The following is a 13,328-nucleotide window of genomic DNA, read 5'->3' on the forward strand; positions in this document are numbered from 1 at the left end:
TTGCACTCACTGTTAATAAAGTACCCCCACAACCTGCTGTCGTTCACTGTGAGTATTATTTTATTGACTGATTTATCATATTCATTTTGTACTGTTTGCGATACATTTTAGTATCATTTAGTAGTCTCAATAATTAGGTAAAAAGCAACAACTATCACATTAACATTAGAACCTATTGAAATTAGTGTAACATATATATATATATATATATGTATATATTAAAATCAGATATCAGTCCATTATGCATTTTAGTAGCATTAAAAATATTGGCTATCCACAGCACTCTTTCTAAAATTAGCGTTTCTGTGCGTCTAGTTGACTGTAGGGGGCGCAAGAAGCTCTTCAGCTAGACTGACTTCCTCCGTGTGAAGAAATCAGTTGTGCAACATGAAGGACAGCGCAAAAACAGCCATCGTCAACAGGCTGCCTATGGAGGGAACAGTAATAGGCATCGCATGACCTACAAGAAAGGGGCAGAATTATAACAACAGTAAACAAAAAACAACAATCTTTTCAGACAAAAGTTACACAGTGACGAGATATGATATAACTGTCAACCCACCGAAAGTTACGTCCTTCATTGTGTACATTGTGATGTTGGTCACCGGGTTCCAGACCTCACAGATGTATTTCCCGTCATTTGCTTCGACTTCTGGCATTGTGAGGACGGGGCCGGCGTGCAGAAATGACGAACGGTTTTTGAAGAACCAGTGGAAGACTCCATCTGGCCGAGAGTCGGCGCTGCAGGTTAGAGTCACGATGTAGCCCAGTGCTGTTGAGGTGGGACCCGAGATGTTCACGCTCAGAGGGCCGTCTGCAAAAAGAGGAAGTTCTGATGAGAGCTGTGTAATTTAGTCAACTGAGGAGGGGGGACCTAGATAATTTGATCATACTAAAATATAATAGTATTGAAATAAGTATGTAAATAAGTGGAGTAATTTTGCAACTCATTTACTTACTGCTAAATTTAAAAGTCTGTGGTGCTTTCTTTATTCTACTGGTAGTCTTTATCCTGCCTCAGCATGAAAACTTCAATCCACAACAACATTTACAATGCTGTCAATGGCAGAATAATCTGTTATCTTTCATTAAATGTCAGTGACCAACTCGTCTAGTCTCCCACCAGACACAAAGTCTTTTAGGAAGGTAAATGCATATTCCATTGGTTTGTCATACTGATCCGGTCAAATTTTACTCTGAAGAGAAAAACACCCCACTCCTGCTTTAGTGAAAACCCCTAGGTTTTTTTTTGTTGTTTTTTTAAATCCTACAATACTCACAGTTCACTAGCAGGACGTACGGCTGGCTGAGATGTTTACCAGCCCGGTTGTAGGCAGCGCACTGGTACACCCCGTTGTCACTTATCGTTACTGGAGTGAATTGCAGTGTGTTGTTCTCGATACGGTAGGACCTTTTTCCTTCATATGCGTTGGCGCTCATGTTGAGGAGCATGCCGTCCTTCATCCAGGAGAGCATGTCGCTCGGCCCGGTGACCTCACAGGTGAGTGTGAAGTTCTCATGGTTTATGGGCACTGAGTCATTTGTGACCATCACTGATTCTATAGCTTCTGCAAACACAACATAGATAGATAGATAGATAGATAGATAGATAGATAGATAGATAGATAGAGAGTTAGTTAGTTAGTTAGTTAGTTAGTTAGTTAGATAGATAGATAGATAGATAGATAGATAGATAGCTAGCTAGATAGATAGATAGATAGATATAAAGTTTCCTTACCTATGACTGTGAGCATTATGGAGTTTGTGCTGTTCTTCATTGTAACATTATTGCAGGCTACACAAGTGTATTCTCCACTCATGTTAAAGGACAAAGGACCAATATGAATCCATGGAGTATTGGCCACCTCAGTGCCATTAAACCACCAGCTATACCAACTATAAGGAAAGGACAGAGCTGAGCAGCTGAAGTATGCTATTTTTCCATTTTCAACGAAAGTCTTGCCATAAATGATTGGCTCCTCAGGTCCATCTGCAAAAGCAAAAGAGACAATTATATATAGTGGCTCATAGATATGAGCCACTTAGATGATTATGTGACTGTTGTTGTTGTGGTACTCACAGTTCATAAGGAGGTGGTAATAAGGGCTGGTCATGTTCCCGACTGGATTACTGGCCATACACTGGTAGAATCCTTTGTCATGTCTCTCCAGCGGGTAAAATGTGAGTGTTCTGTTTTCCATGTGCAGAGAAGTTCTGTTGTCCCCATGCACGAGCTCGCCGTTTTTCATCCAGTAAACATGCTTGGCGGCCCCGGTCACATTGCACATGAGTTCATACCAATGTCCTTCTATGGCTGGCTCTGCTGGCGCCACGACTTGCACTGAAGTTATCTCATCTGTAAACAAAGGCAAGCATTCAAGTAGTTCTGATGAGAGCTGTGTAATTTAGTCAACTGAGGAGGAAAAAAAAAAAAACCTAGGTAATTTGATCATACTAAAATATAATAGTATTTAAATAAGTATGTAAATAAGTGGAGTAATTTTGCAACTCATTTGCTTACTGCTAAATTTAAAAGTCTGTGGTGCTTTCTTTATTCTACTGGTAGTCTTTATTCTGCCTCAGCATGAAAACTTCAATTCCACAATTTTTATAATGCTGTCAATGGCAGAATAATCTGTTATCTTTCATTAAATGTCAGTGACCAACTCGTCTAGTGCGCAACTCGTCTAGTCTCCCACCAGACACAAAGTCTTTTAGGAAGGTAAATGCATATTCCATTGGTTTGTCATACTGATCCGGTCAAATTTTACTCTGAAGAGAAAAACACCCCACTCCTGCTTTAGTGAAAACCCCTAGGTTTTTTTTGTTGTTTTTTTAAATCCCATAATACTCACAGTTCACTAGCAGGACGTACGGCTGGCTGAGATGTTTACCAGCCCGGTTGTAGGCAGCGCACTGGTACACCCCGTCGTCACTTATCGTTACTGGAGTGAATTGCAGTGTGTTGTTCTCGATACGGTAGGACCTTTTTCCTTCATATGCGTTGGCGCTCATGTTGAGGAGCATGCCGTCCTTCATCCAGGAGAGCATGTCGCTCGGCCCGGTGACCTCACAGGTGAGTGTGAAGTTCTCATGGTTTATGGGCACTGAGTCATTTGTGACCATCACTGATTCTATAGCTTCTGCAAACACAACATAGATAGATAGATAGATAGATAGATAGATATTTAGTTAGATGGATAGATAGATAGATAGATAGAGAGTTAGTTAGTTAGTTAGATAGATAGATAGATAGATAGATAGATAGATAGATAGATAGATATAAAGTTTCCTTACCTATGACTGTGAGCATTATGGAGTTTGTGCTGTTCTTCATTGTAACATTATTGTAGGCTACACAAGTGTATTCTCCACTCATGTTAAAGGACAAAGGACCAATATGAATCCATGGAGTATTGGCCACCTCAGTGCCATTAAACCACCAGCTATACCAACTATAAGGAAAGGACAGAGCTGAGCAGTTCAAGTATGCTATTTTTCCATTTTCAACGAAAGTCTTGCCATAAATGATTGGCTCCTCAGGTCCATCTGCAAAAGCAAAAGAGACAATTATATATAGTGGCTCATAGATATGAGCCACTTAGATGATTATGTGACTGTTGTTGTTGTGGTACTCACAGTTCACAAGGAGGTGGTAATAAGGGCTGGTCATGTTCCCGACTGGATTACTGGCCATACACTGGTAGAATCCTTTGTCATGTCTCTCCAGCGGGTAAAATGTGAGTGTTCTGTTTTCCATGTGCAGAGAAGTTCTGTTGTCCCCATGCACGAGCTCGCCGTTTTTCATCCAGTAAACATGCTTGGCGGCCCCGGTCACATTGCACATGAGTTCATACCAATGTTCTTCTATGGCTGGCTCTGCTGGCGCCACGACTTGCACTGAAGTTATCTCATCTGTAAACAAAGGCAAGCATCCAAGTAAGCTGCGATATTGTGTGGTATCAATTAGTTACCAAGTAAATAAGGGGCCAGTATTGCCGATAGCGATACCAATACCAAAACCAATGCGATACTTTTTAATTCAGTGCTATCAAATTTAATTCTGAATGAATTCAATTTTGTGGATGATTAACTTGTTAAAGCCCAGGAGAGAATTTGGCCAAGGCATTTTGATAAATAGAAAATGTTTGTCTTGATATCGCACTGGAAGTTTGTCCTCTATGAAATTTGTTCTGCTTGTAATTTTGTATTGTCACAATCCTTTCGTACGAGGAGGCAAAAAAAACCTTTGGTCCTAGTTATGGGCAACCCCGTTGTAGGTAAAACGGAGGGATCGATAAATGCAAATACAATAGCAAGGTAAAAATTGGAGTATAGATCTCATTGCACTGGTGTTGATATTGTCACTCCTTGGTTCAATACGTTCTCCAATGGTGAGCACTCACCGTGAACAGTGAGCCTTGTGTAAGCGAAGCTGTCTTTGCCCGTCATGTTGTTGTAGGCCATGCAGGTGTATATCCCGCTCATGTCCATGGTAAGAGGAGGCGTGACGAAGTCAGACATGTTGGCCACTGTGGAGCCGTTGAAGAACCAAGTGTAGTTGCTGGGAGGGTATGACAAGGCGTCGCAGCTCAGAGTCACGATGTCTCCTGTCTGCACCACATTCGGCCCAATGATAGTTGCCATCTCTGGCCCATCTGGACACATGGAGATTTACTTGTGTAATATTTTCTGAAAACTACTCTCGGTGCTCAGAACTACAAAAGCTTAAACTGTTTTCTTCGAGCATTGTCATGTGAAAAAAAAAAAAAAATCTGCCTTAACTGATAATTTTCAAGACTTTTATAATAATGTGCTCCTTTTGCTTGTCGCTGGTAGTGACATCAAATTCAAGTTGGCTATCTTTCAGTTAAACAGTATCTTTCGCACCTTTCTCTCAACTTATTACTACTTATTAAAGGGGGCAGTCTTATTGTGAGTTTGATGTCAACAAGATTCCTCTGACTCTCCAGCCTAAAATTCCAACTGTAAATTGGGTGTAAATTCTATGGGCCATCTGTCATGTAAAGAATTTGTCAAAATTGAAATGTAAAACTCACAAAAATGTTCCAGTGTGAATCCACCCGTGTAGTTACTGAGTGGGTTTGAAGCTACACATTGATAATTTCCATTGTCTGTCCGCACTATCGGACTGAAGGTTAGGGTGGTGTTGTCCATGGAGAGGATCCTTGTGCTATCCTCGACCAGTGGGGACCAGTTATACATCCAGATTAGTGACTTCACAGATCCTGTTGTCTCACAAGTGAGAGTAAAAGTGTGGTTCAGGATTGGCTGTCCTCCCGCAATCTGTATTGATGCCCTGGTGACTGGAGCTGTGGAATAATGAATAAAAAAAATATATCAAAAAACTAATTTATAAAGTGATATCAAAAAATCAAAGTAAGAGTAATTTTCTTACACTAGATGATGCCATAACATGAATTGTTTCCTTTCGAGGCTACAGCTAGCTTGGCTTAGCAAAAGCAGAAGGCAAAATATTTCTTCCACTCTCTACCAACTTTCAAGATTCACTCTAAATAGGACAAGTTACATTATAAATGTTGGTTTTAGAAGTATGTTAATGTTTCACAACGTTTTCTACTGATGTAATCACTGAGCTGGACAAGAAGTTCCCTCCAAAGTATCTGACGCAAGCTGTTTGCTGTTACCATAAACTACCAGCATTGTGTCGGCAGTGCTGGTGTTGTTTGTCACGTTGTTGAAGGCCATGCATAGGTAAGTCCCGCTCATATTTAATGTTAGAGGTCCAATGGCCAACACCGAGCCGTTTGCCACAAGGTAATCGTTGAAGTGCCATGTGATGAGACTGGGTGGATGGGAGGCACTCGTGCAGTTCAGAGTCTTGTGATCTCCTGTCAGGGCCATGGTAGGCATTGTTATTTCTGGAGCCATCGGACCATCTTAAGGAAATCAAGGAATAAAGATGCTTGTTAACGAGCTTGTGAAAGAGTTGCTAAATTGATCAATAAAACCCAGAGAGCTATAGACACGTGATGAACATACTTACAGTTCAACCGTAGTGTGTAGGAACTACTTGTCATGTTGCTCACATAGTTAAAGGCTTGACAGTAATAGACTCCCTCGTCTGAGTGTTGGACTGGTGAAAAACACAGTGTCCGGTTGTCTGCGACCAACTTTGATGTGTTGTTGACGGAAAGCAGTTGGCCGTTCAGAAACCAGTAAATACTGTCAACTTCGCCCATTACTTGACAGTTCAAAGTGAAGGGCTTATGGAGGATGGCTGCTTTTCCTCCGTCATTCACGACAACTGACGCGATTGGAGCTACAGCATGAAGGGAACATTTGTTATTACTTGACAGTCACTTGATCAAAAAAACTAAAAAAATTGCAAGAATTGAGTTCATGCTTATTTTTGATTTTAGAGAAACACCAACAACTGGCAGGTGATAAGCTTAGCTCAATCAATCACGTCGCGACTACCTTGGCTTGTAGCTCAGACCTCAAGAGGTCAATGCATGCATTAAGTCTTAGTCAACACATAAACTTATGTTCAATCTCCTCTCAACTGAGGCGTGAACGATGCACATTGGTACTTAACAGGAAGCCAGTGCGCTTGGAAGTTGGATAATCTAATAATATAATTAAGAATATTTTTTTTCTAAAACAGAACTTGCTCATCCATTTAAACACAAATCTAAACTATATAAACATATATGTTCATATATTCATACATATATGTAGAAAGAAAAAGGAGAAAGAAAAAATATAGCGAAAGTAAAAGGAGCTCACCTACAACTTGAATTGATATGCTTGCGGTGGCAAACCTGGATGTGTCCGGGTTGTGAAATAGGCACTGGTAGTTCCCTGAATTGCTCACTGTAACGTTCTCCAGGTGATAGCTGGCAGTGAAATGATTCATGCTCACCCCGTTAAACTTCCACTGGATGGACACTGTGGGGCTGAACTCTGCCGAGCAAGTCAGCGTGATGTTAGATCCTGTTCTGTAGATGTGCTTCATCGGCATGATGGTCATCTTTGCGTTACTTGGACCATCTATAGAGGCAAAGTGGAGGTTTCTGTAAGTTCTAGCGCTTCTTGAACTGCTGCACAGAGTAAAGCCATGTGGAAACTCACAGCTGATGTTCAGAGACAGCGGCCCACTGATCTCATAGCTGATGTCATTGGACACGTTGCACCTGAATGGCCCCATGTCGTTGCGGGTCACGCCGACCATCATCAGTGTGGCGCCTGCATCTTTGAGCTGCACGCTACTGCCGTTGGCCATGACCTCGGCGCTGTCGTTCAGCCACATGTAAGACGGGGATGAGCCGTTGGACACAGAGCACATAAGGACTGCTGTGTCGTTAAACTCAACGAGGTTGGTCGCCTGCGCCCTCACAGTCACATTGGAAACAGGCTCTTCAGTTTGGAAAACAAGGAGAATTTTGTTGTTTATTAAAATGAATGGTTGCTGCATCATTTCTTATTTTTTTGCCAAATGATGTTAGTAGATGATCAATGTTATATAATTAAACCAAAATAAATACATATTAAAAAGTTTCTTCCCATATAATGTGTAAACCACCAAACATTTTTTGTAAACAATAATATCTGAACCTTTACAAATGACACGATTGTTTACTTCTGATAAATGCTCTACTGAATTAAGCCCTTTGTGATGTCACAACAGGCACTCATAATTCATTAACATCTCACCCAGGTTAGCGGCAACATCCCCAGCCGCTAGACTGCCGAGTGGCCCCCTCGTTTTTGTGTATTTCTAAAACAGAGGGCCATATGTACTGTTCCTAAGGAGAACTTTTGTGTACTGATGAAAAATTTATTTTCAGACCATAAGAAGAAAACTAAGACATGAAATGTATTTAGTGCTTAAATATCGCTGGGCAGATCAGTTTTGCATGGCCAACGTCAAGGTGACCGATGACTCTTGGCTTGTACTTTTCCACAGACTCGACTTTGCTCGGCTCTTTTGTTTGGCATATCAACCGTGGCACAATACAAAGGTGGTCATAATAACCGGTGTAAATTGAGCTCTGTTTGATTTGCCCTCATAGAACAGAGGGATCAAAGGGATCGAGCAAACACAGAGCAGAGTGATAAAGTCTGTCTTACCCTGGACTGAAAGCTGCAACTGAATGCGAAACAAATTCAGCGCCTGCAGTGTGTAAATTCCAGAGTCTGCCACCTGCAGAGACCTTATGGCCAGCGACGTATGGTTGGAAGTCGAATTAAATATCACCCTTTCCTTCCACTGGTCCGATATAATTTTGTTTCCACCGAATATCATGACTATGATGTCATTGTTGAAGAGCCAGGCTCCTGAAGAGACACTGGAGTCGCTGGATAGAGTGACAGTGCTGCCCACTGGTAGAGGGTTCTGTGATGCATGTAAGCTCTGGCTGCAGGCAGGAGCTAGAAACCAAAAGTAAAAAACAAAAAAAACAAAAAAAACAAATTACAATTAATGCTCATGATCATAAACTCATATCTGAAAAAAATCTGCCATAGTGTTATACATACATAAAAAACACATGATAGTGATTTTTTTAAAATAACAAAATTCTGAAGTTCTTTGAGGATTTTTGTACTTGAAAGTTGCGAGAAGCCTCACCGGTTATGAAGGACATCAGAGCCAGGACAAAGACAGACATCGCTGGAGACTCCATTCCAAAGTTCCCTTCTGCTCAGAAATTCCAGCTTCATCTAAAGGAACATCCTATGCGTGTGATAAATTTAGACGGTGGTGATGACAAAAAAGATGACAGCCGCCCCCTGGCCAGCTCACGTGTGCCGTGGATCCAGTCGAGCCTTTATCCTTTATTATGTAAATGCTTATGGCAAGGTTCCCAATGCTGTGCCAGCTCCCTCTCCCTCCCAAGACACACCTTGTTTTGCCAGGGTCCTTTTGACCAGCACACATCACACCGTCCATTTACTGTAAACCTTAGTGGCTCTGCAACCTTTAAGCAGCCCGAGGAGGATAAAAAGGTGCTTTGTGTGAACGTTGGGAAATTGTATCAAGACTGCCATCAAAAACAGAATTAGCTTTTTTGGCAGCTAAAATGAATTTGAATTTGTCATAGAATATTTTGTTTAACAACATTTATCCATAAAATAAAGATCCTCTGGAAAAAATTTTTTTATTTTTTTTTAGATGGCAAAAAGTATTTTTCTGTGTTTCACTTCTCTCGTTATGTTCCTGTGATACCAACAATATAAATATGTAGCAGTCTTTTAACTACTTGCAGTAGTAGTAGCAGTAGTAGTAGCAGTAGTAGTAGTCCTCAGGCTGTAATAAAATTCATCAAAAACAATCACATCTTTTTTGCACCTTAGGACAACAAAATAGCATTCTCTTAATATTAAATAAATATTAATAAAGAAACATGAGGTTTACTTTCACTTTTATTGTTATATATTCACCTAGTGTGTGGAACAAAATATGAGGTAGCTATTTCAACAGCAGGGCAAATAGGATTTCAAACACACACGGACACACACACACACACACACACACACACATTGTGTATGTTACTGCTGAAGTAATTTATGCTTTTCCTGCTGTTTTTGAAAGCTGATGTTTCAGCTAAAATCTTTTAGCGTTGAACATTGATCATGTTTCTAAATATCATTAAGACACAATGCATCATGGCTGTACAAGTAAAAAAAAAAAGAGAAGGAGTGATAGTTTATGTCACATTAATATACAAATGAATTAAGAAATAAAAAACGATGAAAATGTTTAAATCTTTTTATACCTTTTATATTTTTTATATCTAAGGTCTAAAAGGTAAATGTAATCTGAGGTAAATTAATGAAAAAAAGAAAATCTTGAGGAAATTATTGAGCTGTTTGTGCGCATCATTCTTTTTATTGTGTGTGACCATGAATTAATATCATTATCACAATCTTATCATCATATCATTATGATACCATTATATTATATTTATAAAAAAATCTATTTACGAATACAAATCTCACAGCAAGCCTGTCAGTTGGAGGAATCCCAACAGCAGCAGCAGGGTGAGGAGCTGCAGGTCGGCGGCCTGTTGTTCACATCCTGACAACTCTGTGGAGATACAGCGAGGTTGGGGAGTGGGCGGGGGGTTGACAACCAGCACAGCCGGAAGGATGCTGATGAAATATTTCGGCTGGCGTCACCGTTGCAGACGGACCCACCTGTGACCAGGATGTGTTTGGTGACGCTGCTCCTCGTGCTGGTGTGACTGTTGAAAGCCAGGCAGGTGTAATCTCCGCTCTGCTCCCGGCTCACAGCGGACAGCTCCAGCAGCGGACCGGTGGCATCCACCAGCACGCCTCTGACGGCCCACCGCAGCTGAGCCGCGGGGCTGGACTGTGCTGAACAGAGCAGGGTCAGGTTGGATCCGGCTGGGAAGGAGGTGGAGTTCTGGCCGTTCACTGTCAGGGCCATGCTGTCTGGACCGTCTGGAGAAGGAGTGGGGGTGAAGGGATAGGAGGTGTTGTTGGGGGGAGAGGGAGAGGGAGTACGTTCACGCCAGGCCCCCAGAATCCAAGATGGCGGCCCATTCATTTTAATGAAGTTGCTCACCCAGCACATACACAGAAAAAATTTTTGACTTCCGCATTAATGGGAAGCGACACTGGAGTGTGTGCAGTAGTGTCACTTTCCATCATGTCTCTGTAAGTCACATGGTCTATTTGGCCACTCAGAACGACTCTGAAGAACGTCACTTACAGACACGTCAGCCAATCAGAACGAGCTAAGGCACAGCAGCATGTACGCCATTGTGACGTCACGCTGGAAATAAACTCTTTCCTGGTGATTTCTGGCCTTTATCATTTTTTTAAACGGCTAAAAGACCATAACTGAAAAAAATCTACAATAGATAGATTAGCCATGAATTGCGTTTCAGGTCACACTCGTCCTGTCAGTCGTTTATGTTTGTATTGCAGTCTATGGGAAAAATCCTTTTTGGGCCCATGGTATCTTTTTTGCTGCAGTACCTCAAGTGACTACAGGGAAAAATCAGCTGGTTGCCACATTGCCAGTCCAGTATCCTGTTCTCATGATCCATCTATGGTTCACACTGTGCACGTGCCGTAAACTGTGACTTTGATAAATACTCACAGCTGATGGTGAGGTAAACTGCTTCACTGGTGCCGTTGCTGACTCGATTGAACGCACGGCACCTGAAAGGGCCACGGTCGTGGCGGCTCACGTTGACGATGGCGAGGGCGGAGCCTCCGTCAGTGAGCCGGACTCTCTCGCCGGCCGTGAGCTCGGCGCTGCCATTGGTCCAGAGGAAAGAGAGGAGCGACCCGGAGGAGGCAGAGCACCTCATGGCTGCAGAAGTGTTGGATTCCATCAGACCGGTTTGCTCCACGTGGACGGTCACGTTTGCAACGGACTCTGTGGGAGTAGACGAGGCCGTGTGCAAAGGGTTGAAGTAGATGCAAACAAAAACAAATGGAGAAACAGCATATTGACAAGCACACACTGTGGCTACTCCTACTACATACAACTGTGGAGTCTAATGCTTCCAAAATAACACAGTTAAATTCTAAAGTGCTGATTATTAATATATTACAATTGATAATTTCTAAAGCTAAATGTCTCTATATTTGAATAGTACAATCACTAATGACCAATTACAATTACTAATTAAATAATTGCATTTTTGAAGGGACACAAATATGTATGTATGACTTAATTGCTGTTAATGTAGATGATAATTATTATTGAACAAAGTTTTCTTGTGTTTTTGTTTTAAACCAGAATCCGAATACTTTAACCCACATGATAGACCACATGACAGATTTTTGTATGGGGGAGGGAGGGATTTTCCAGAACTCACTGAACCATCAGGGTGGAACTCTCTGTCCCTGAAACCGAAGCACGACGGGTAAGTGACGGGATGAAGGTAGACGTTGACGGAATGAAACTACCCACAGATCATGTGATCAGAAGGGCAGCCAAACACCATATACTCGCCGGACAGGTTGAGGGTTTAAAAGACATGCTGGTCAGGGCATCAGCCTAAATGTCAGGCCGCAGACGTGGGAATTCTTTTATTGTCTGGTTTCGCTGGTTTCATTGTTCAGGGCTGAGGGTTGTTTGTTTCAACAGGAACCTGATCCAGTGAGAGGGGTAGTGTCAACAACTCGTCAGCACATTTCTGCCTGCCGCCTCTCCTCAATGACTTTCACAAACCAAACGTCACAGACGCCTCTTGCTTTTTGAATTTCCTCCACAACCTGTTTTAAGTACATTTAAGTGCAGTCTCGTTTTTTTCTCTCTTTATGAACAAACATTCCTCCCAGTTCTTTTTTTTAAATCCTTGTGAGTCAGTATGCTCTCCTTTTGTCCTGTCACATAGGTAAAACATGATCAATTTAATAAATTCAGCTTGATAAATCATATGTTCAACTTTGTTCCAATGTAATATTGTAATATTTGTTTACATTGTATCCAGCGATAATTAGTCAGTATACTTACGTAACAATGTCAACCTTCCATTTGAATTCCTTTATGCAAAAGTCACGCATGGAAAACCCATTCATACATCATTGTATGTACTGTATGCATTTTACACATTCAGTCTGCTGCCAATTTGTCTGCTCTAATGGGTTATATATATACATATATATATATATATATATATATATATATATATATTTGTCTATACATATATATATATTTGTCTATACATATACAGTATATGTAACATAATCCATGACATGACGCTTAAAGCTGAAGTTCTCTTTAAAAAAAACTAAAACAAAAAAAACAATCAGAAATGAACCTCTCTTAGCGACAGTTTAATCTTTACCCAGGACAACGAGCGTCGTGTTGGCCCTCAGCAGCGGCTCGTCACTCTGCACCTCGTACAGCCCCGAGTCGGCCGCCGTGACGGAGCTCAGGGTGAGAGCCCCGGTGAGGACGTCGACCGACGCCCTGCCGGCGTGACTGGGGAAGATGGCCTGCTGGGTCCCCAGCCAGGCCACGATGAGGGAGCCCGACACATCCCAGGCGCCGCTTGCTAGAGCCACAGGAGGGGACAGAGAGAGCGTCACGTTGTCGCCAACCACAGCCGGACTTGCGGATGGACAGATCTCCACGGTGCCAGAGGCCAACATTCCTGAGGAGGAAAACATGAAAGCAAGATTGTCGTTCTTTAGATATAGAAGATTTCATCATAACTAACTATGATTTGCGTTTCATTCATTCCACCTTGTATAAAAACCAGAAAAATTAAAGCCCGTCTGTCGCTGGTCCTGTCCATCCTGTTTCAGTCGTCCAAGATGATGCCAAGTTTTCTCTTGATTTATATGATCCTCCAACC

The 13,328-nt window shown here is 41.8% G+C and overlaps 1 protein-coding gene across 1 annotated transcript; it reads right to left on the reverse strand.

The window, feature by feature from the left end:
- Positions 1-37: 37 nt before the first annotated feature.
- ceacam1 (CEA cell adhesion molecule 1) lies at positions 38-13,122 on the reverse strand. The gene is made up of 18 exons (XM_076050983.1): positions 12,816-13,122; positions 11,114-11,395; positions 10,183-10,449; positions 8,116-8,415; positions 7,117-7,401; positions 6,772-7,035; positions 6,029-6,304; positions 5,670-5,921; positions 5,061-5,333; positions 4,407-4,658; positions 3,640-3,915; positions 3,298-3,549; positions 2,856-3,143; positions 2,081-2,356; positions 1,739-1,990; positions 1,281-1,568; positions 563-814; positions 38-460 (listed from the first exon to the last, which is right to left on the reverse strand). The coding sequence occupies exons 1-18, from the start codon at positions 13,120-13,122 to the stop codon at positions 375-377; spliced, it is 4,728 nt and encodes a 1,575-aa protein (XP_075907098.1). The 3' UTR covers positions 38-374.
- Between the last annotated feature and the right edge of the window lie 206 nt (positions 13,123-13,328).

The sequence above is a fragment of the Nelusetta ayraudi genome, unplaced genomic scaffold (assembly GCF_046127955.1).
Source record: "Nelusetta ayraudi isolate G7.1 ecotype Tasmania unplaced genomic scaffold, CSIRO-AGI_Nayr_v1 ptg000131l, whole genome shotgun sequence".
Taxonomy (NCBI): domain Eukaryota; kingdom Metazoa; phylum Chordata; class Actinopteri; order Tetraodontiformes; family Monacanthidae; genus Nelusetta; species Nelusetta ayraudi.

Excerpts from the sequence above, each read along its gene's own strand:
- ceacam1 (XM_076050983.1), bottom strand. The coding sequence starts at position 13,122 with ATGTTGGCCTCTGGCACCGTGGAGATCTGTCCATCCGCAAGTCCGGCT. Across the intron at positions 5,922-6,028 it reads CTACACACTACGGTTGAACT|ATGGTCCGATGGCTCCAGAA; the intron begins GTAAGTATGTTC and ends GATTTCCTTAAG. Across the intron at positions 1,569-1,738 it reads CATAATGCTCACAGTCATAG|AAGCTATAGAATCAGTGATG; the intron begins GTAAGGAAACTT and ends TTGTGTTTGCAG.